The 24,698-nt window shown below is 46.7% G+C and overlaps 1 protein-coding gene across 1 annotated transcript in view; it reads left to right on the forward strand.

Moving 5' to 3' along the window:
- The window catches only part of LOC138521901 (regulator of G-protein signaling 3-like), a 346,623-nt gene extending 328,433 nt beyond the window's left edge, over nucleotides 1–18,190 (forward strand). Inside the window, exon 7 of the mRNA XM_069635060.1 lies at nucleotides 17,381–18,190. Coding sequence (XP_069491161.1) covers nucleotides 17,381–17,566 — 186 coding nt within the window. The 3' untranslated portion in view covers nucleotides 17,567–18,190. The remainder of the gene's footprint in view (nucleotides 1–17,380) is intronic.
- The last annotated feature ends 6,508 nt before the right edge of the window (nucleotides 18,191–24,698 follow it).

Here is a 24,698-nt window from a genome sequence, read left to right on the forward strand (position 1 = left end):
GAGGGGGGATGCTTGGCAGGAGACACGGGGTCTGGAGGTAGACATGGGAACAACAACCCATGCTCTATAGACCACTTTGAAGTGTACATGCTATTTGGCACCTCTTGGCCTTTATCGCTCCCTGACAGCTCCACTTGCCAGCGCAAGTACCCCGGTGCGAACTGCCTTTGATAGGGCGGGGGGGTGGATTGGGGCGGTGGTCGTGCAGACAAGACTCGTTTGCCGCAGGGCCTCACCAAGGAGAGGCCATCTAACTGCATGTAAGAGGCAGGCTGCAGGATCTAGTACATGGAAGGCAGGGGGGTGAGTTTATAAATACCTCAGCCTCCCAGGAGAATATATGGGTGCAGTTCACCCTGGAGACCCTGGATGCCAAGGCAGTTAGTCAGCAGCAGGCTGGCCTGTGGTGGCAAGGCGGCACGGGCCAGAGAGGGTCATCTCTGTACCCGGTGCCCAAAAGGATGATTTATTATGATCAACCATATTGATTATTTACCTATAACCATGTTTTGTATCAATAAAATCCAACGGCCTTTTATTGCCAACGCTTGAACAAAGTGGTGTGGTAAGTATTTTTGGGGGAGGAGGCAAGGCCGGGAGGCTTGATGCCAACCCGCAAAATAACATATGTATGTCTGCTGCATATGGGTTCAACGGTTATGTGGATTGAAGGTGGGCGGCCAGCGTGAGGGAGGATGCTGGCCGGAGACATGTGGTGTGACAAGACAAGGCACAGGAAGACTATTCAATGGAGACACACTAGATTCATTTAAAAAATCAAAACAACCATTGTTAAAATATATGTTGGGTTTTATTTTAGATCTTAATTTCAATTGAACATAAATAATAAACATTACACATTGTAAAGTTCCGGTTGCAGCACATCCAGGGAAAATCCGCGGTATTGTCCACTGTCGCTGGGGAAATGTTGTCTAATGGCAAGTACCGCACAGGCAGGTATTACTCTCCAAACGCGGTGTCCGAGCCTCCCGTGAAGCCACCAAGTGAAGCAACGATAGGCCACCAGCCTGTACCACCTGTGAAAAAGAAAGATGCAAACTGTATTAAACTGACAAAACTTTCTTATCAATGTCGATTCAGGTAAAAAATGTCATTCTGCTTTGAAAAAAATTCTATCTAGAAAATGCACAATATGGAACCAAGTGGCATCACTGACATCACAACCAGAGTATACTTACTCGTTACTCGGATTACGCGGAAGAACAGTGCCGCGAAGTTCGTGCATAAGCACCATCATCATCCTCAACACTGTCCGTGAGAGACAGGCTTCCCTGAACTCTGGCAGCTCGGTGATGCATTGCGGACTTGGCTCGCCTTCCGAAATGTAGGCCAAGCACCCGGAATTTTCACGGCAGCAGCAGTTCTCCTCCTCAGTTGGCATTAGCTCGCACCGATTGCACATGCACCAGGTGGAGACGCCGTCCATGCGACATGGTCCAGGCTCTTCATCCGTTGACTGGTCCTCCCAACTGCCGTCCGAATCCCCATCGTTTTCGCGTGCTTGCCTTTCCAGTAGTTCTTGCTCGGTGTACTCGGGCTCGTACATATATGGCATTATTGTAGCCATTGTGTGGTAAAGAAAGTAAAATAATTTACAGAGATGGTACAGGTGTTCACAAGGCCTAGAAGTGGCGAAGGTAGCTGACCAGAGCACAGAAACGAGTCACAGAATACTCAAAGTAACACAGAGAGAGTAATGGAATCGAAAATCTGCTGCTGTGTGTTGTGAAACGGTGAGTTTATACTTATTGAGGAAAGAGGCGTCCTGCCATTTCCATGGCGACACGTCATTAGCTGAGGCGCAGCGATTGTTGACACGAAACGTGCTTTGGCGTTGGGAAATGGGCGGTACGCGTCTGCTGATGTCTGTTTCAGGGGCGGGGGATTTGATTTAGTGCCGCAAAAGCAGGTGAGCCAGGGTGATGGGGGGAAATGATAGGATTATCAGAAAATGGCAGCTGATTTTGAGTGCGTTAATGGACGAAAAGTCGGGTAAGGTCCATAGGAAAGTTTTCTACGATCTACCGATTTATGCTTAAAAACACATGGCCGAACCGTAGGGACAATAAAAAAAAAAGTCCCGGAACTATCCTTTAAATCGAAATCTCATAAAACTAGTACAATATTTTAGGTCATGACATTTCTGTAGATATATGTAGGTATTTGATGAAGCGGCTTTATTTTTAAAATTCTCTTTATATTGATTACATTCATCCCAGGTAGTTCCCCAGTTTTAATGCCACAATGTCCTTTTGGCCCGGTCAGGATTAAAAAGGGAGTGAATGTTCATCAATGTCGGCTCTTGTCATTAATGTCGTACAATGTACGTTCCAAGATGTTAGAGATCTATCATTGTGCTCTTCTAAAATGTAGGCAAGAGCTGGTAGGAGACGTAAGGCATATGTTCGACTTGATAAGCATTTCCTGCCGAGCTACCATTGCTCTTAGTGATACGAGTCCCAGCTCAAAGCGAACTACCTGGATGGGGAAACCTTTTCCAATAGAGGCCCTCCACAAAGTCCACATTTGGCTGGCATTCAGGAAGTTTGGCATGTGCTGCATAGGTGACGATAGGGACAACGTTTTGTTTATAAAATGTTATATAATCTGAATGCACAAAGATTTCCCATGTTTACAGTGGATTATAGTGGCTTGAGCTGCCATGGTCTCCATATTCTGACCTAATATCTATATTCCTGTATAATGTCCAGTCTTTGGAAACCTATTGATCATTTGAAGAGAGTTCTCCTTGCAGATTTAACTGGAGACATCATGAGAATATTTGATTTCTCTACATTAATCGACATGTAATTGGCAAGTGCATATTGCTCTAACGCGCATAATTTTCGTTGTAGCCCTATTGGCGTCTTGTCTAGCAGGACTAGATCGTCTGCATAGTGTAACCAGGGGATACAGACTTTTCCCAATTTGGGTGGAAATTATCTAGTGGCATTCATGTGTATGTTGAGATCTTTAATGAAAAAGTTGAATAAAACAGATGCCAGAATTCACCCTAGTTTCAGGCCTCGATATGTCGGAATCACCTGAGATAAGAGGCCCTCTTGAATTAATTTGACAGAAATTAAAGTGTCAGAGTAAAACTGGAACAGTAAATTGAGAATGAAAGATGAACAGCCAGCTTTAGACAGCTTTATTTTATTTTATTTTATTTTATTCATACCACACATCACTGACCCTGAAGCTTAAGAGCACCGACAAAACAAACAAATACAGTAATCAATAAGCCAAATACAGAGCACAATGGTCTCAAAAAACATAAACAGGATTAAACAGCAAAGAAACAAAAATGGAGAATATTAAACCTAAAAAAGTTTTTAAAAAAACTAAATTCTAAACAATTCTGAGCTTAGTGAGCAAGGGCATGTCCTGTGAATGTATGATTCTGTTCAAAACAAAGGAAAACTACTGGAACGCCATCCAATGATGATAGTCTGTATTGTCTACTGAACACCAATTATTAATCTGCAGTCGACGGAGGACTTTCAGGTCCTGTGTTCTGACATAGTTAGGACCCAGATTTTGGTTATACCTGGCTCAAATGTTGTTCTTCATCGCCTCCCTAGATTCAGATTGTTTCGGCTTGTCAACATTAGTTAGAATGATGCTTCTGGAATCCAAAACAAAGCTCCTTACATTAGAGTTCCATGATTTTGGCCATCATTCATTTTTTATATCGAATGTCCTTAGAGAGTGGAGGGATCAATAGTGAAGCAGACTTAATAGGAGGTGGAGTACCCTCCAAAGGAGCTGCGCCCCTTGAGCAAAAAGTAGGAGAGGCTACCTTTTCTTGCGAAGGCAAACCTATCTCGGGTGATTCAATAGGAACTGTTTGGCAGCCCTGATGGTCCCCAGTCAGTCGGGAGGGAGTTTGGGAAGACTTTTCCACTACATTATGATCACATTGACTGGGCTGACTGGGCTTCTGCACATTTGATAGCGGCTTTCTGGGACAGACGGAGACCAACCAGGACTGGAATTCCTCAAAGTTTGAGCAAACCACTAAGTCCCGCAGCATATGGTCCTTGAAAAGAAACCAGTTTTCTGGTGCTTTAAGGTCACCCAACCCCCTCTCCGCGCTTTCAGCGGTCGATTCATCTGACTGCTCCCCTTTTTTTAGTGGCTGGGCTAACAAAGTCTGGGCACCCATAGGTCCATGGCCATGCACTATGTCGAGGGCCTTGTCCTTTAATAATACCCTGTTGCCCCCTCCATGGGTGTCATAAAAATGCGATGTCTTTGGCTGAGGTTGCCTGGATAGAGAGGAAAAGGAACAGGCAGCGCTGGCGTCACTCTTGGCATTTTTATTGATAAGGAGCAAATTGGTAAGCAAAAGGTGTTCCTTCTGTAATTTATGTCTCCTTTTAGCACTTGATGCCAAGACCTCAGATAGACGGCGACCAATCCTGTGGGGGGCCGAAGGTGGTGACTGAAAGGAGGGTACAGCCCTGCTCGAGCCATCAGGCTGATTATCAGCAGTCCCCGCCCTAGGGCTAAGGGTAGGGAGGAAATCTATGCCTTTGTCCCCATTGGACATTCTTTGCAGTATTTGTGACCTCGTATCAGGCATGCCACCCAGATGGAGAATTTAGGTAGCCTACAGAGGCACGAGGTAGAACACACTTGAAACTGTGGGACAAGGATAAGCGCTTTCCCGCCTAGGCTGGGATGATACTTGGTGAACTGCCACCGACGCTTCGTTTGGAATAGTTCCACAGACGACTTCCTAAATGAACACGCAGGTCTGTAGCAACGATAATGGCAGATTGGCGTTTCTACCCTCATAGTCCGACGCCGCTGAGAAAAGTGCAAGGTGAGGGGCTGAGGAGGGTAAGGGCTGACCCGCTGAAGGGCTCAAATCATGAGAGCTATAATCCTCTCTGCAATCCTCGCAGCAGTAGCCAAGAGCCTTGTGACCCAACTTGCAGGTCCACCGCCGTGAAGATTGGAGCAAAGGACCCTGCATTGGTATGGGTCCGTGTCAGGCTGCACCGCCAAGAGCGGCCACCTCCGGCGTGAACCTCGTAAAATGGACCAATTGATGGCAGAATTAGCTGGAATCGCTTGAGCCACACCAGGTCTCTTGGGACAGAATCAAGGGCCTGTTTGAAGTCTATAAAGGCTAAGTAGATTGGTTGTCGAGCTTCAAACGCACGGTTCTTAATGGCTGTAAGGATTAGTAAACTAATCGATGTTCCCAGACCTGGAGCAAATCCGGACTGGTGAATGTCTAGCTGACATGTAGCAGTTAGCCATTTAAGCAGTTTTTACAACTCTAAACGAGCAAAAATCTTTCCAGGAATGTCCAGTAGGGCTATTGGTCGATAATTTGTTGGAATGTTTCAATTTCCCTTCTTGAATATAGGAATGATTATGGAATGATTATGGAAGAAGGAGGAAGGAGGCCAGTGCTTATCAATTGGTGAAATATTAGGAGAAGAGTAGATGTCCATAGGTCTGGGTGGGATTTCAGCATCAAGTTGTAAAGACCGCCGGGGCCCGGTGCTCTTGATGCACTCATTCTCTTAATTTGAAAAAGAACATCCTCATAGTCAAAGGTCAGGAGATGAAGATCACTCCTGGAGAGATGAGGAGATAAAGTTGAGGGAGTGCTCTCAGCAAACAGAGTAGTAAAGTGAAGTACCCATGCTTGTTCATTGATCGCATTAATCATAAGGGCGAAGACTGTGTCCTTACTACCAGTCATGAGGAGCGACCAAATTTGGGCACTCGACTTGGATGCCAAAGCCGCTAGCATTGTTTCTCCATCTAACTGTTTTTTTTGGCCTTAAGTCGTTTAGACTAATTTCGATACTTTGTTTTAATTTTCATTAATGCAAGGGCTCTGTCTGGTAAGTTTCCTAAAGTAATTTGCTTCTGTTCTCTTCTGGAAGCGGCCTTCATATCTTGAATTTCTTTGTCATAGGGATGATTATGTAGAAAATAGGGACGAAAACCCGCTTGAGCTTTTTCAAGAAAGAGGTTTAGAATTGCATTGTAAGATTTAGTGTCATGCGAATGTGAGGGTTGCGAGGCACTAAGCAAGCATCCCTGTAGGCAATGAGGCTTAGATTCCGTCCATTTCAACCTATTTCTTCCTCCTTCACGTTGAATGGTAGATTTATAGTAAGCACGAAGTGGATGATGGATTTGGGTCCAAGTTACCCCTAAGATGTGGTGATCACTCCTGAGGGTTGGAAGGATCTCAACACTTTCTATGCCATTAATGGAGTAGGTGGTGAAAAAAATATAATCAATTATAGCAGTTAGTGCACCCCGTATGCCAGGTAGATTGTGGCAGAATGTCCCCTTGTAGGGCACCATTGAATATTGTAAAACCCCTGTCGTCCATAAGCTTCATCCACTGTTCAGCTCGTGAAGAGAGGTGAGCATGGTTAATATTTAAACACTCTGGGCCTGATTCACAGAACATTTTCCCATGGGATTGCACCATTATAACACGCTTCTGTGAATCAGGCCCTTTATATTAAGATCACCAGTACTTAGATTGTATCAATAGTGTCATCACCCAACCTTAAATCCAGCACATTACTAACTAACCAGAAGAAATACTCATCCGAGATGACGGTGGGGTTCCAATAAATGTTGAAGATAGCCATGTCTTTGAGATGAGGGTGGTAGATTTTAGAGGAGCATTTTATCCGTTAGCTGGATGAACGGATGTGGGGATGCCCAGGGTGATCACATACAGCCGAGATCTAATTTTACGGCTGTTAAATGACCTGCCGATGGGCGGGCCTTGGGATGTTTTATTTCTTGGATCCAACAAACCTCATAACCAGGCCGGGTGGGTTGGACAGTGAGCCATGATATGATATGATATGGTATTTGTAACGCGCCTATACACAGGTGTTTCAAGGCGCGACGAGGCAGGGAGGGGAGGGACAAGGGGAGACAGACAACGATCTTACTAGGCCAGGTGTCATTCAGATCGCGCAAGTGCAGGGGTGGGGGAGGGGGAAAAGTGCAAGGGGAAGGGGAGGGGGGGGAAGTGCAGTACAAGGTAAGAGGCGTAAAGTAATAAATAAATAAATAGGGCCAGCTGGTGGCAAGTGCGAGGTAAGTGCAGAACAAGTGCTGGGGAAGGGGGGGCGGCTGTAGGGATACAGAGACAGTCCCGCAGTGCAAAGGGGTTCCAGGGCATCAGTGCAAGTGGAGAGTGGCTGGGCCAAAGACCGAGGCCGTTTAGAGTGGTCCAGTTGCAGGATCAGTGCAGTTTCAGTGAAGAATTAATTAGCTGTTCAGCAGGGGAGAGGGAGAGAGAAAGCAGAAGCAAAGAGGAAGGTTTTGAGGTGCTTCCGGAACCGGAGATGGTTCTCCTCAAGTTTCAGGGAGGCAGGAAGGCTGTTCCAGAGGGAGGCCCCTGCCGCGGAGAGAGATCTACCCCCAGCTCGTTGCTTCGAGAAGCGGCTAACCCTGAGGGAATTGGAGGCGGATGAGCGAAGGGCTCGGGAAGGAAGATATTTGTCGCTTGTAAGAGGATTATTCAAAGGAAGACAGAGCATGGCTTTCAGGGTATATCATTAAGTGTTTGGATCCTCTTTATTCCAAACTGCCAGTGTGAGCTTCTGGGTTTGTGGCTCCACCTGGCACTAATGGTTGTGTCGAGCCTGGTTGCCAGTAATGGCATTCTGAAGCCACATCCAGGTTGTATCTCTGGCCGCTTGGGCGGAATCTCTAAATGCCACTTCTCTTCTAAGGTTCCCTTGATTGCCGTGACAAATAATGGATAAGGGATCAAAAGTAGATGCTGTTTTCAATTTAGGCGAGAGTTGCCTTGATTGAAATCTTACTGTAGATCTAGAAAGATATACCTCTTTATTGATTCTAAGTTGAAGACATGGGGCCTCATTACGAATGTGGCGTAAAGGCCACAACGGCACCGGTAGTGCTACCGGCGCCGTTGTTACCTCTCCGCTACATTACGAGTTCTGCTTGCTGGTGCCGGGCTGCATGCGTGGTCTGACCAGGCGTGCAGACCGGCAACCACCAGCAGGACTCGTGATTGCACTAGCACTGTTATGAACATTATGCCCTATGGGGCAGAATGGGGATCGGGAGGCCGGCCATACCGGCACCCGCAAATGGGCAATTACCGGCCCATTCATCTCGTAATGGGCCGGTAATGGCCTATTCGCGGGTACCAGGGCCGGTAGCGCGTTTGGCGGTATCAGTGCCCTTAATAAGGGCACGGCTACCGCCAAACCCGTAATGAGGCCAATGATGTCTAAGTTGTTCTTTAGTGTCCCAAAGAAGTTCCCTCACTTTCTAAGAGGGGATTGTCGATTTAACGTTATCTCTGGTAGTTCAAAAATTGAATGTATTTAATATCTTGCGATTGAATTGCTTTATTTAGAATTGGAATAGTTTTAAACACAGTTAGGATTGTAGTCCTGTTGGGATAAGGACCGTCTCTTTGTCTATCTTTCATTGTTAGATGTAAGTAGTCCGGATAAACCTAGATTGCCTGATTCAGGATGTAAAGACTCCAGCCTGTTTATCGGCAGGGATGAGACTGGATAAGAGGACTGACTACTTTTCCCTACTAGAAGGGTTCATTAAGGGCCAGTGTCGAACTGAGGATCCTTCAAATCAAGGAGTAAAGTTACTGGCTCTTTCCGGAATGGAGGGTGGGGTGCCAATTTTATTTGCATTCAATGATTGTCTCCTCTGCTCCAAGGTAAGAAACACACCATCTCCATTACTAGCCCTACCACTTGCTACAATGTTATTGTGATGTTATCATGAGTACATGTCGCAGGCTCCAATGAGTCATGGATCGACAGACATGATGGGAGGGTGAGATGGAGTCGGCAGATAAATGTATGAGTTCCACGTCTTCAGCATCAATATCCAGTCTTATCTAAGTCCTCTAGAGCAGAAGGATTTGGTAAAATAGGTTTTGTTTTTCCCCTTTTGATTTTGCCGGTTGTTCAACAGTCTTTTGCTGGAGATTAATTTGGCATAGAATCTTAACATTCCACCGAGGGGTAGTCGGGGAATCTATGAATTTTCTGCAGTTGCTTGTTGCAGATCTAAATGGGGCAGATTGATTTTTAGGTTTTGTTTAGTATTGCCAGTCAATTTAATTTTCTTTCAACGTTTTTAGTTCTTAAATTAGTCGAGTAAAGGCTCATCCACATCTTGTGTAGCTTTAACCGTGTCAGAAGATGTAGAGGGTCTAGGATCCTGGATAGATGTAGAGCAGGGTTCCTAAATGATGACGATTTCCCCGGTGTACTATGAACCAACTCAGATCATTACTTTGGGCTGAACGGTGCTAACATTGTGCCTCACATAATGGCGAGTTGGATGTAAAATTAGCTCATTCTTGCAAGAGTGGCCAAGATTGTTTTTCAGATTGTGCTGATAAGAAATCAACTTTCTGTAATAATACATTAAGAAGTGCTGTTAGCGCATCAGTGTTTTGTTTTCTAGTGCTTCGAACAATTTAGGTAGGCTTGCAAGCCATTATTCATTGCCACTAGGGTGATCTCATACAATGGTGTTACTAGCAGATTTAGCCCAAAGGAAGGTCTCAGAGTTGGTTTTTACTAAGGACATGGGTGAACTTGATGATGAATTAAAAGACAAATTAATTGAATCAGGATATAAAATAGGTGAGTGAGATAAATGTATAGACTCTCTGCGTGGAAGCTCTCCTGGTTGAGTTCCCTGATCTATCTGGGAGTTATTTAGTGCTATAGGTGAAGCAGTGACACACGGTGTAGGACAAGCTATTTGATTTTCAGTTATCTGTGTACACAGTTGTTGATGAGTAATTCCTCTAGATGTTATTCGTGGAGCTTGAGAATAAAGGATCCGTGTTTGGGAGGCATCTATTGAGTGGACTAATGCCTCTGTTGCGGGAAGGTTGGTAGCAAGGGCTTCATTGCAATTTGCACTCGTGACACCTTTCGTTAGTGGGACGATATCCGGGCTGAGGTTGGTTTGATTTGGTCCTGCTAATAACTCAGCATCCAGTATAGGAATAGGATGCAAATCCAAATCCATCAATCAAGCAAGATTCCTGGGGGGTGGATTGTCGGGGCGCAGCTCACGTGGGAAAGAGAAGAGACAGCCGCAGCACGGGGGCCATTTTGCCAAAAATGCCCGATGTCTTGCAGCGAGTGATTTTGAATGCTGTTTTTTCTTCCTGGGCAACAGGGTTTTATGTGAAGATTCTGTAAAGGTAGTTACTCTTGGCAATGTTTCAAGACATTTCGCAGGACCAGGCCGGATGGCTGTTTTTAACGTATACATTTGGAAATCAAGACTGTGCTCACATCACACAAAGAAAAAATAAAACGGGCAATGAACAAAAAAGAAAAAGATTTAAGAGCCGACAAGTAACAGATAAGGAAATGAATAAAGATGCACAAGTCTTTGAGAAATATGAAAATGAACACAAATATTCAAATATTTAATGATTGGCCACTGCTGCCTGCTGACCAGCTCAACAGCACTCCGCGAGCACTCCCTCGATGCGCGCGCGCAGATGCGTGTGCTCACCAGTTTTAAAGGAGGTAAAGGTGGGCGGAGCCACGGGCCAAGCAGCATGTATAAAGTTCAAAATGGGTGCAAAGCGAAGTTGGTAGAGGGTCTCTGCGACAAATGTTCGCTATAAATGAAATAGAATAGTGAATGTCCAGCCAAAGTTCCCACGAAGTTAGGAGAGTTTCTGGGTACCGTGCCTGCATCACAAGAGAAAGGGACTTCTCCAGCTAAACAGCACTCCACAAGCACTCCCTCGATGTGTGCCTTTATTATCCAGGTGTTCTTGGAGTTGTCGGATCTTTTTGCTGAAATGCTCAGCGATCTGATCAGAGTTCTTGAGTTAGGCAAATGTTGAACTCTTTGACGGCCATAAACATTTCCTTTTGGCTCTGTTTTGGTGATTCCATACTTATGAAGTGGTGCACTACTGGGCTTTGATGACTAATGTCCCTGTAGAAACATCGCTGCTGTTGGTAGGTACGTTTGTCTGATTGGAGGTGTTTTTCCTCCCAGATTTTCTCTAATTTGCAGGTTTTCGGCTGGGAGAGCATGACTGATCAGCCTAAAGAAAGCTGCTGTTCTCTGCTGAATGGAGAGCTCCTGGAATTTCTTGAGACAAAGAGCCAGAGGGCCGATGATTGCTGCTGCGAGAGATAGAGCCTCTAATTGCTGCCAAGACGGACAGGGCCTCTGATGGCTGCTGAGAGAGTGATAGTCTTTTATTGCTGCCGAGAGGGATTGGACCTCTGATGGATGCTGAGATTGACAGAGCCTCTAATTGCTGGTAGGAGGGATAGGACCTCTGGTAGCTGCCAAGAGAGATAGGGCCCCTGATAGCTGCCAAGAGAGATAGGGCCTCTGATAGCTGCCAAGAGAGATAGGGCCTCGAATGGCTGCTGAGAGGGATAGGGCCTCTGATGGCTGCTGAGAGGGATAGGGCCTCTGATGGCTGCTTAGAGAGTGATAGAGTCTCTAATTCCTGCTGAGAGGGCTAGGGCCTCTGGTGAAAGTTGAGAAGGATAGGGCCTCTGGTAGCTACGAAGAGAGATAGGGCCTCTGATAGCTGCCAAGGGAGATAGGGCCTCTGATGGCTGCCGAGAGGGAGAGGATCCCTGATAGCTGCCAAGAGAGATAGAACCTCTGATAGCTGCCAAGAGAGATAGGGCCTCTGATGGCTGCCGAGAGGGATAGGGCCTCTGATGGCTGCTGAGAGGGATAGGGCCTCTGATGGCTGCTGAGAGGGGAAGGGCCTCTGATGGCTGCTGAGAGGGATAGGGCCTCTGATGGCTGCTGAAAGAGTGATTTAGTCTCTAATTCCTGCCGAGAGGGCTAGTTTAGAGGGATAGGGCGTCTGGTAGCTACCAAGAGAGATAGGGCCTCTGATAGCTACCAAGAAAGATAGGGCCTCTGATGGATGCCGAGAGGGAGAGGAGCCCTGATAGTTGCCGAGAGATAGGGCCTCTGATAGCTGCCAAGAGAAATAGGGCCTCTGATAGCTGCCAAGAGAGATAGGGTCTCTGATGGCTGCCGAGAGGGATAGTGTCTCTGATGGCTGCTGAGGGCGAGAGGACCTCTGATGGCTGCTGAGAGGGATATTGCCTCTGGTGGATGTTGAGAGGGATAGAGCCTCTGGTAGCTGCCAAGAGAGATAGGGCCTCTGATGGATGCCAAGAGGGGCCCTGATAGTTGCCAAGAGAGATAGGGCCTCTGATGGCTGCCAAGAGAGATGGGGCCCCTGATGGCTGCTGAGAGGGAGAGGAACCCTCATTGCTGCTGAGCGGGATAGGGCCTCTGATAGCTGCTGAAAGAGCGATTGAGTCTCTAATTCCTGCTGAGAGGGCTAGGGCCTCTGCTGGATGTTGAGAGGATAGGGCCTCTGGTAGCTTCCAAGAGAGAGAGGGCCTCTGGTAGCTGCCAAGAGAGATAGGGTCTCTAATAGCTGCCAAGAGAGATAGGGCCTCTGATAGCTACCAAGAGAGATAGGGCCACTGATGTCTGCCAAGAGGGAGAGCAGCCCTGATAGCTGCCAAGAGAGATAGGGCCTCTGATGGCTGCTGAGAAGGAGAGGACCGCTGATGGCTGCTGAGAGGGATGGGGCCTCTGATAGCAGCTGCCAAGAGAGATAGGGCCCGTGATGGCTGCCGAGAGGCAGAGTGCCCCTCATGACTGCCGAGAGGGATAGGGCCTCTGATAGCTGTCAAGAGAAATAGGGCCCGTGATGGCTGCCGAGAGGGAGAGGACCCCGGATGGCTGCCGAGAGGGAGAGGACCCCGGATGGCTACAGAGAGAGAGGAGATCTCTAATCGCTGAAGTGTGTCAGTGCACCTCATATGGCTGCAGAAAGGTAGAGATCTTCCGATAGCTGGAGAGTCGGTAAGGGGCCTAGCTCTAGCCTGATAAATACTATGAGCACCTTTGCTTGTCCTCCAGATATCCGTGGAATGGTGAACTTCCGATACAATGTCTGTGCTGGGCGGCCAGTGTGGGGGGTCGGGGGGGGGGGTCAGGCAGTGTTTGCTGGAAGTGAAGGCCTCGCGGGGCAGCGTCCCCTGGGGAGGAGCCCCTGCCTCGGCGAAGAGGCAGAAGGCAGCCAGGCACTAATTGGATCGGATTGGCTGGAGCACATGGGACGCATAACCTGGTTACAGTCTCGGGATACATGTGCGCTGTCAAAGAGTCCCGCGCCGCAGTGGGCACAGGGAGGCGCCTGTCTCCGCACCGGCAGGCAGGTCCTGAAAGAGGGCACCTCTCGCCACCGGAGATGTGTACAGCTAGAGTTAATATGGCGCCAGTCACCAGTGGGGCCGCGGTCAGGGCCCGATATGGCATTTACAGGAAGTCTAGAACTGATTTATTTGGAAAAATCTATATCAAATGTTCTAAATGGATCGCGTTTGCAGACTCCCTGTTTTAATATTTGTTTAAAGGATTATTTTTTTGTGCAAAGTAGGTTTTATGGCATAGTGAGACAATGGCCACGCAGTCGGTGTCTAAAAGAGACTGGACCAATCAAGGCACAGTTCGCCAGTCGCCACCTCAGCCTTGATTGGCCCAAGATCGGATGTGTTTCATTCTTGGTTAAACACACGTGTTTAAAGATGGATGGATGGATGGATGGATGGATGGATGGATGGATGGATGGATGGATGGATGGATGGATGGATGGATGGATGGATGGATGGATGGATGGATGGATGGATGGATGGATGGATGGATGGATGGATGGATGGATGGATGGATGGATGGATGGATGGATGGATGGATGGATGGATGGATGGATGGATGGATGGATGGATGGATGGATGGATGGATGGATGGATGGATGTCAAGATAAAAGGCTAAATAAAGCGAGAGAGATGGAGAGGTAGACAGCGGGATGGGTAGCACTCACTCTGTGGGGAGCCTTTCCAGAAATGTGCATAGCCCAGCAGGAGTAGTGCACACTCGTGGCGGCAGCAGCCGGACACGTTCTGCCTGGGCTTCTAAACCGGAAATGAGATCACGTGAGGTGCAGAGGAGCGGATAGGAGGGCCGGCTTTAGACATGGGCGAACTGGGCGGTAGCCCGGGGCGCCACATCAGTGCTGCTGCCACGACAGCTCGGGGGAGGGGGTGGATAGTCTTTCAATGGCTCTCCCCGGGCTGGTGTGGTGAAGACGTCCCCGGGCTGGTGTGGTGAAGATGCCCTACCGAAAGGAAAAAGGCCCCGCTCTCGTGCTGGTGCCAGGCGTCCAATTTGGCACCCCACACCACCTTAATCGCTAGGAGGGGGTGCCACATTTTGTTTTGCCCCGGGCGCTGCCAGAGTCAAGGCTGGCCCTTTTCCAGGGGTTCACCTACATTCTCTTGGGCGAGATGACCTCTTGAGCCAGCGCCGCATAAGCAGCGCGTATCCCAAGCTTTTAGGAAATCCCCCAAAGTACATTTTCTTTCCCATTCGCGCACCGATTTTGGGATCTGTGATCACTAAATTGTTATGACACCGGAAGCTCTTCCCTGCTCCACCGGTCTTTCTTCTTTTAGCAGGGGTTTGGTGCCCCCTCTGGTGGCAGTTGGGTTTGCACTGTTAACATATTGCATGCAGCTTCAGTCCCCAGGGGTTCGTCCACATAGCTGCAGATGTGCTTTCTACATAATGGGTCTGCCAGCTGCGCGCCTCCAGATGTTGCTCCCATGATCCCCACCTTTGACTTCGCTGGCCGGGGTTCATGGGAGTTGCAGTCCAAAACATCTGCAGAGCAGTAGTTGCAAAGCCCCACTTAATAATGACTCCGGACATAAAGAGGGAAGCCGCAAAGGGCGCGCACTTAGGGTTGAGTTATTTACACATAGTTAACATCAGCTGTGGCGACACAAATGAACTGTTTCAAGACAAAAACGATATTTTGGCAATGAACCCACTATGCATCCTGGGTATTTTATGGAAATAGGTTTGTGCCTGGGCTCCCATATCAGCATCACAGAGCTGCACTTCTGGCAGTAGAGTGCCAAACTCTGAATGTATAGTTTGCTGGTCTACAGGGGTGTTGCTAGGTCTGGAAAAGACCCGGGGCTACGCTGATGTTGGAACTATTGGGACTGGGGGCTAGCTAGCCTTTCGGTTGTAGCTCCTGAGATTCTATCTGGGGCTACAATCAAAAGACCAGGGGCTATAGCCCCCTTAGCCCCCCGCCCCTAACGCCTCTGCTGGTCTAGTTCACACACAATCATTCTTGCAAAGGGGTCAGAAGTGCGCAAGAGAGGCCCAGGCTTTTACTATCAGCTTCTAAATACAAATCGTGTAACATGGGTACTAACATTATTCTGCTATTTCCGTTTATAAAATCTCATTCTGCGTTGTTTTGCAGTCCAACTTTCAGCGGCGTGTTTGCTGTGCACACACACACATACATACACACACACACACACACACACACACACACTTGTATGAGCTGTTCACAGCAAAGCAATAGTTTAGGGAAGCCTATGGCGCAGCCCAAAGGGGATAAGGGTGCCAGGGCTTAATATGGAGGAGGGGCCAAGCCCCCCCTCCTGCCTCCTTGTCCTCCTTAGGTGAAGGAGCACAAAGCCGGGGTCACCAGGATGCTGACCCTGGAGGAAGAGGAAAGGTTGGAAAAATAGGGGCTTAGAGACAGGAAGGGGAGGAAGCCGCCTCCCCTCTTTAATCCCCTGATTGGAGGGCGAAGGGCACTTCCCACCTCCAACAGATGACATCAGAGGGGGGGAGTGGTCTCTTTCACTGCTTTACCCTCCTCCCCGGCTGCAAGCTTAAAAAGTTGATAAGAACAAAAAGAGAGCTGACTGGAGGTGAATAAAATGGTACAATGTCCTTACTTCACGCCAGGCCATTCAAAGTGTATATTATAATGAAAACGTTAATCAAATGTATTAGGGGGAGGTGGGAAAAGGCAGACAAGGGGTTGGCGGGGTAGGGAATAGGTAAAGATGGGTGAGGGAGGGGGGTTAGGGGGTAACACCCCACCAAACATTTCTTCCATGAACGTTTTCGTTCGAATGTACACATTCTAATGCCTGCGTTGTAATTGCAGGCGATGAAAGTCCATGGAATCAATGAAATGATAAACAGGAAAGGGGGCGTGGGGGGGGGCTATGGATGATGGAAGACCAAACAAATGGTGTTGCCAATCGTCTGGGTTATTAACATTAATGTGTGTTTTGAATTTATGGGGTAAATATGTAACAATAAAGTGCACCCTTATGTTGTAAGCCTCAGAATGATTGTGGGGTATGTTGGGGGGCGGGGGCGACCAATACCCAACTGCCTATGTTAGGGAGACCTGTCTGGGACGTCATCGCCCCTGCATTGCTTTCGGTCTCGTTTAAGGGATGGGCAGCTTTCCTGAAGTTTGTGGTTAGTAGAAAACATGAAATAGTGGGGTGATTTTGACGCCGACCTTCACATTAAGCGACCAGTAGATATGGTTTGATGAACAGGTAATTGTGTCGCATTTGTGAGGAGAGAAAGAGGTACCAGCCCCCACCTCTGCAAGAATTTGTGCTCAATGGAAACTCTCCTTGTTACAAATGCGCCAACCTTTGTCAAAACTGTTTATTTTCACAAATATTTTTGTATTTTAATAGATCACTTTTCAGTAGAAAAGTAGGTTAGATCCCGTGCGTGTCCGTCTGTGATAGCTCGTCTGACACGCACGGGATCTAACCCGGTTATTACAGCAAGTACAGACGGAAAAACAATATATGTACCAAGAACTCGGCCCTGGTTTGAGAAAGGCACTAAAGGTGTGCCGAAACACGTGTTACCACAAAAGGGCACTTTACTGAAAAGTGATCTATTAAAATACAAAAATATTTGTGAAAATAAACAATATTTTTGGATCAAACCATTGACAAAGGTTGGCGCATTTGTAACAAGGAGAGTTTCCATTGAACACAAATTAGTTGAAAACATGTCTGCATTTGGTGAGCCCAAAAGAAGTTAGATTTATGAAGAGATGTGTCTTCAGCTTGCATAGAAGTGCAGGGGACCCGAGTGTGATAGTCGCTGAGCTCAAACAGCGGCCTTTTCTTCTGAAATGTCTACCCTACTGCATTGTGATTGTTGATTCAGATGCTTGCATTTAACTGGGAAATGTGAGGCTAAAATAACCAGGATGTGATTATAAGCAACCAAGGACACTTAGGCGAACTGCCACCTCGGCATTGGCACAAGGGCCTTCAGTGGCGCTCTCAAGATATCTGTCAAGGTTTGGGGCGGCATGTCCAGTTATTGTACCAATCATTTCTCAGCTGCTTTGTTTCATGACTAGTGATGTCATATCCTCTTCCGCTTTATTCCTCTCTAGGTTAACTTGGACTCCAACACACGTGAGATCACCAATAACAACATTTTGCTTCCAACGCGTACCTGCTTTGACCTGGCCCAGAAGCGCATCTATGGACTCATGGAGAAGGACTCCTACCCACGGTTCCTCCGGTCGGAACTCTTCCAGGAGCTGGTGCACCCCAAGCATGCCAATGGGAGCATATAGACCAGCCACACCTGGATGGAGTGGAGGGCACCTCCCACCACTCCGGCATTCAGTTCCAATGGTGGCGGCGTCCTGGACACTTCGAGGATGCGCGCCGGGACAAAGATCCCTTGCAGAGCCCGGAAGTAGGCACGAACATCTAAGCTAAATGCCCCGCCCCATCAAAAGAAAACTGATGCTGGCGTTCTCCTTGGCGGTACGCAATCTTATGAAGGAAACGGAAGGGCGGGGCATTAGACTTGTAGCCATATCACGTGAGACGACTTTTATCTGCAAAGGCTCTGAAGGGCCACTCACGGAGCACGCCTGTCTCTTTCATGGCCTGTAAGACCTGAAAAGTTGTGTCAAGAGCACACAATGATCAAAGGACTCTAGACAATGTTGACCCCCTTAACTTTGATGTTCCCGGCCCGCCTGTAGCCCATTGGGCGAGGCCCAGGTACTGACCTTGTTTCCCAAACTCCCCCTCACCTGTGAGTATGTGTTTGCCGTTACCTCTGTGTCCTGTCGTCAATCATGTTGCCTCATCAGCAGTTTTCACAGAAGTATTTTTTGTTTTTACTCACGCAATTAATATTTAGCTGGTGTTCTTGGACGCAAATAGACATGTGAATTAAGCACATGAAAGTTAGATTGCTAATACCTCATTTATTTCATGTATTGCATAAAGCAATGGAACCAGGCTCTAAGTTAATTCTCGATGTAAACACATGCGAGTTCATGTGCCTATGTACAATAGAAGGGATACATCAAACAGAATTATAAAGATAATAACATCAAGAAAAACAATCAAGAGTGTTACAAAAATCAGAAAGAGTACAACTTAACAAGTCATGTGCAAGAAAAATCAGAGAGTACAATTTAACAAGTCATGTGCAAGAAAAATCAGAGAGTACAATTTAACAAGTCCTTAGCAAGAAGATATATATTAATCCATTGTTATCACCAAAGCACAGTTCAATCCATTGTAAAACAAATCAAACTGTTTGAAGCACATAGGTCTTGCCAAAGGGTATGTAAAAATCAGATTGCCCAAGCAGGTTCTATGTGTATCACGTTAAGGGAGGACTTGATTGATATGTGGCACGTTTCAGCATGGTAAAATGGAATGCCTTCTTCAGGATCGGTTTGTAAGATGTTACACGATGCCAGAAATTGCGGTCTCTATATTAGTATGTTTTTGTAGGAACCAGTAAATGATTTATGCTGAGAGCCAGGGTGCGTGTCGCAAGGCTTCTTGGAGCTCATGTAGCTGTGTTCTGTTTGTGTCACCCATCAGTGGTTATTCAGTGGCTCCGAAGGAACAAACAGAATCAAGGTTGGAGCGGTATTTGTCATTGAAGGACCTTGCTTATTCTGAGTTATTCCATAACCAAGGCGGTCGCAAGATGACCAGACACGCTCCCTGGCTCTCAGCATAAATCCTTTACCTTTTCCTACAAAAACATTCTAAAATAGAGACATACATTTCTGGCATGCTGTAATATCTTACAAGACGGTCCTGAAGAAGGCGTTCCATTTTACCATGCTGAAACGTAACCCATATCAATCAAATCCCCCCTTAACGTGATACACGTAGACCCTGCTTGGACAATCTGATTTTTACATACCCTTTTGCAAAACCAATGTGTGCCAAACAGTTTGATTTGTTTTGCAATGGATTTAACTATGCTTTGGTGATAACAATGAATGAATGTATATCTTTTTGCAAATTACTTGTTAAACTGAACTCTGATTTTTCTAACACTCTGATTGTTCTTCTTGATTCCATTATCTTTATTAATTCTATTGATGTATCCCTTTTATTGTATGTAGGCACACCTTCTAATGAACTCGCATGTTTCTATGCAGTGAATCAATTAGAGCCAGGTTCTATTGCGTTATAGAATAAATGAAATTAATAATGTATTAGCAATCTAGCTTTCATGTCCTGGATTCACATGTCTGCGTACGCCCAAGAACGCCAGCTGCACATTAATTGTAAAAACGAAAAATATTTCTGTTAAAGTTGTGTCCACCGGGAACCTCTCTTGCTGTATAATATGTTGATCCACGTTCCCGTGTGAGTGGGGGCCATTTGCCCCTCATGTATGCTGCCACATGAGCAGTGTCCTCTGGGAATATTAATCTTGCTGTGTCGTACAAGAGGTGATGCGGAGCGTTCCTGACCATCCCCATCAATGCCGTCAGAGGGTCTTGTTGGGGCTGCATCACCATTGGAGGTTGGGTGCTTCCAGTTGTCTGTCTGCCTCGCCTTCAGTGGGGAGGACTGCGGGCGGTGGCAGTGTTGACTGGGTAGGGGATAGCTTCAGGGCGGCCTCTTCTATGTCTCTGCCATTCTCTGAGCCCTCCATCTTGAAATCAGGCAGTTTGCCTAGTTCTGCTTTTGCCTGGGATAAGAAGGCCTGCCTCCTCCATGTCTGACTTCTGCCTTGTGTCATTTGATCCAGACTAAGAGAAGAAAGGAGTTCTGTGTGTGGAAGTATCCACTCTTTTCTGCGGGAAGCCCCTGGAGTTGCATAGATGGGGTCATTTCATTTGTTGGAGATGTGTGGTGAGGTTCCTAAAATACCTGGCTGACCGCTTGAAATGACAGTGATGTGCATCGCAAACCTTCAAGTGGTGTTGATGCATGTGGCGGGGTCATCCCCCTTACTGCTCCCGGTTGTCAATACCTCTTCAGTAAATATTCAGGCAAGGTTGTTGCTTTTGTCAGGATCCAGTTATCCAAAGGCTTGCCAGGCATAAAGCTTCCAGCCGCTCATCAGGGTCCTGAAATACCCTGGCATGATACCCAGAAAATCTTGCTCTCCAATAGCCCCAGAAATTCAAAGGCGGGGAGAGCAATGGCTGGAACCATTATAAACATGTGTGCATTATCACTGTTGCATTTACTGACACCCAATGCGCACCCCTGTAGGCCCCATATCAAGTGTTGAGCAGATTAATACAAGCAGCCTTATTCAGGTGTCTGATCATTAAGACACTTAAATCATATTGGTACGTTGGCAAGTGCCCACACTTAGTAACATTTCTCCTGCATGGAAGCACATGTCAGGATCTCAACCGGTCTATCGCCAAAATGCAACGATTAATATTCTAGTTCAAATCTGGCCAGGATGCTATGGTGCAGTCTCTTTCATGAATTGGTGGTCCTGGCTAGCAATAAAAACCACGCAGGACTACATCTCCCAGAGCATGTTAGGATAGGGATTGAAAGACTACACCGGAGACCACCCGGTAACACCCATTTCGAAAGGCAGACTATCAATCACGTACTTGTCAAGGTATCACAGAATGCTTTGGTGATAATTTACTGGAGCAAAGGACAGACACCAACACAACTCACCAACCAGAACGAACCAAAACCAAACAACCCTGCCATCAACCTAATCAGACTACTCGATGAAGAGATGGACCACCCAAGAACAAATCATCCCAACAAGCACAACCAGGGGAGAACTGCCAGCAACGGAAAACACGACTTACACCGCACCGCCTAAGACAGACAAAAGAACAAACAACAACCCACAAGGGAAAATGCCCAAACTTCACAGCAGCCTGTGAGATCCATGCCAAAAAACTCGACAGAAATCCATGACCTCCTAAGCGAGGGAGGCAAAGATGCGCTCTTTCTCACAGAAACATAGTTATCTGGCAACTACAAATCCACCACGCACGAAGCGATACCGGACAACTTCAAATGAATACATGCCAACAGAGAAAACCAAAGAGGAGGCTGAATCTCAACGGTACACAAAGAGCACATCCGAGCCATGCCACTCCCCTCAACCGACATCGAAGACTGTGAATCACTCAAGATCGAACTCAATGACCAAGCCAACATAGTGTTCCTCCTGATCTACAGACCACCATCGTACAATTCGAACTCTGCGATGAAAGTAGCAGACTCCATCACCATACTAGCACCCTACCATGACAACCTAGTCAAACTGGGTGATTTCAACATCTGGTTTAAAAAATAAAATGAAACCTCACCGAATTCATTCTGCTCACTCCTATAAACACTCTATTTCAAGCAAATAGTAAACGGATCCACCCACAATGCAGGCCACGCCTTGGATGCAATCTTCTGCAGAAAGGGACTATGCGCATCCACGCCACCTACAGCAATGGTATGGAGCGACCACTACCTGATACCATTCTATATCAAGCTGCAAACCTGCATACCAGCCGGAAAGGCAATACTACACGCCACTAAACCTTTCATAGGTACACCTAAAAAACCTGCCGCAAAATGGTTCACAGAAGAGTTCAAAGAAATAAAAAAACAACTGCAAAATGGAAAAAAAAATGGAAAGAACACTACAAATGACAGGGCAAAATAATATACCAAAGGCTACTCGGATTATAAAAATCAACAGTACCCAAAGCAAAAAAAATACTATACCACAAGAATTAAGTCGCCAACCAACCCACAAATAGAACTCTTCTGAATCATCAAAGAGATTAAAAAAAAAACCTTTATCCTGCAAGAAGGTTGTCACCCCAACACAAGCACTGTGGACAGCATCACCAGCCACTTAAGATCAAAAATAGAAATAATCCAACTGACCATCAACACTAACCACGCTAATACAACCATGAACGCTGAAGCACAGACTACGGGGGAGGAAACTCAGACTGCAGCAAGACTCACCTGCTTAGAACCAATAACAAAAGAAAATGTCTCGACACTAATCAAGGACACCAGCCTTGCAGGATCTCCAAGTGATCCATGCCCCCGGACATCTTCAAAGAAATCTTCAACCACAGAACCCCAGCGGCACACTTCCGGCACCTAATGAACCTGTCATTAAACACCGGAATTGCACCAAACTCCTTCAAATGGAAATCCATCAAACCACTGATAAAAAAGGAATCAGAAGGCACAGAAGGCCCGAGCAACTACAGACCTATATCCAACCTGCCCTACCCAGGAAAGATCCTGCAGAACCATGTTTACAAAATCCTACTTAAATACGTTAAAACAAACGGAATACTTGACCACTTGCAAGTTGGCTTCAGACCTATGAGAGTAACAGAATCAGCACTCCAATCGAAATGGGTCTACCTGAAAATAAATTCAGATAACGGCGCCCAATCTGCCATCATACTACTGGGCATATCTGTGACATTCAACACAATTAGCCACACAATACTAATGTAAAGACTACCGGAATGTGGCATACAAGGATCTGCCCTACGGTGACTTACCTACTTCCTCACAAATCGAACAGAAAGAACCTACTTACCACCTTTCACCTCAAACACCAAAAACATCTCCTGGCAAGATCCACAGGGATCCAGCCTCACCCCTCTACTCTTCAACATCTACATATCTCCCCTGATGAAAATCATTTGAAACCATAGACTGACCGCCTATAACTACGCAGATGATACAACTGATTGTCAAGGTGATCACAACCCAGGAACCAAACAGCCTCAACAACTGTCTCACAGACAGCTAAAAATGGATGACCATGAACAACCTCAAATAGAGCCCGGCCAAAATGGAAATAATGGTCTCACCCCCAGAAGGCAATGCAACCAACCCACAACTGGACTGTCCGACAGGCATGGGAACACAACCGGAAACATCCAACGTGGTAAATAACCTAGGAATACTTGTGGACAACAGACTATCCCTGGAGCCGCAAGTCAACGCAATCACCAAAAAGAGTTTCTATCTGCTGAGACGCCTCAGGGGGTTGCTCCCATACTTCTCTTCTCCACATAGAACCTGTACAGTCATATCCCTGATATTAACCAGAAGTGACTACACAAACAGTCTCTACCTAGGAATGCTGGAAAGACTCACCCAAAAAACTCCAACCGGTCCAAAATACTGCAGCCAGAAACAGTAGAGACCACATCACTCCAGCTCTGAGAAGCCTACATTGGCTACCAGTAAAAAAATGCATCACATTCAAAGCCCTCTGCATTGCCCACACATCCTTACACAGACAAGGAGCTGAATTCCTCCAAGCTAAGATCAGCAGCTAGCAGCCAAGAAGGGAATTAAAATGAAGTGACAACCTACAAATAGAGACAAAACAATACAAAAAGTGGACATTCAGAGGAACTGCATTCTCATGCCTAATTGCTAACATGTGGGACACTATGCCCAACTATGCCCAAAGAAATTAGAACCACAAAAGACCACCTCACCTTCTGGAAATGCCTAGAAACATGATTATTCAATGGCCAATGACAGATGCAAAGGTACAATAGCAGCAATACCTTGAGGACCGAAAGAAACGCACTAAAGGAGGTGGTCACAGAAAACAGCGGGGAAATCAAGGAGGACCCAAACTACCCCGCCGCCCACTCCCCTCCCACAGCCATGCACCACAGCGCATAGAGTAGCACGCCCCATAGCAGACAGGTTCAGAGAGAGATGCCCCACGAGCAAATTCATGCTTTCAGGAAAGCCGAGCCATGTAACGCATGAAATTAAAACATTAGACTAAAATTGAAAAACATCCACGTGTCCATTTAACACCCAACCTCACAACAATGCCGAAGCGCAATTTATTCCGACTAATCACTGATGAGCAGAGTTACACACTAGGTGCAACCAACCCTTTTCACCCGAAAAACGGTGGGGGAAGTCTGCCTCCATGCCTGGATAGGAGGCAGGGCTGGCAGACAGACAACAACCAGGAGTGTAGGAAGGCACCAGCGTCAACCGAGGACACACTGCTGAAACACTGTCAAAGCTAACCGATGTACTACCCAATCCCTTCTTTCCTGCTCCTCCAACATAACCTACGCCACTATACCCAAATATGGGCTAGCAACTCGACACATAAACACACCTAGCATTGAACGGAGGACAGCACAGGGGCAACGTGCTGGTTTTGGAAGCAAGACCAAGCAGAGCAACAGAGGTTTGAATCCTAGATTCGCGCTTAGAAACCAAACTCAGGGATGGTATTAGGTGTGTTATAAAAAAACAATTAAACACATAAATAATCCAATTCCCGAACTCAGCTAACTCTCTGAGACTCTGGACATAACCTTAGATGGAACATACCATCACACATATTCCATACATCCATCCACACTACACACAAACGCACACCAACACAACTCAGTCAAACACCTAAAAAACACCAGACACTGGAAC

Source organism: Ambystoma mexicanum, chromosome 13 (assembly GCF_040938575.1).
Source record: "Ambystoma mexicanum isolate Mex_15411 chromosome 13, UKY_AmexF1_1, whole genome shotgun sequence".
NCBI lineage: Eukaryota > Metazoa > Chordata > Amphibia > Caudata > Ambystomatidae > Ambystoma > Ambystoma mexicanum.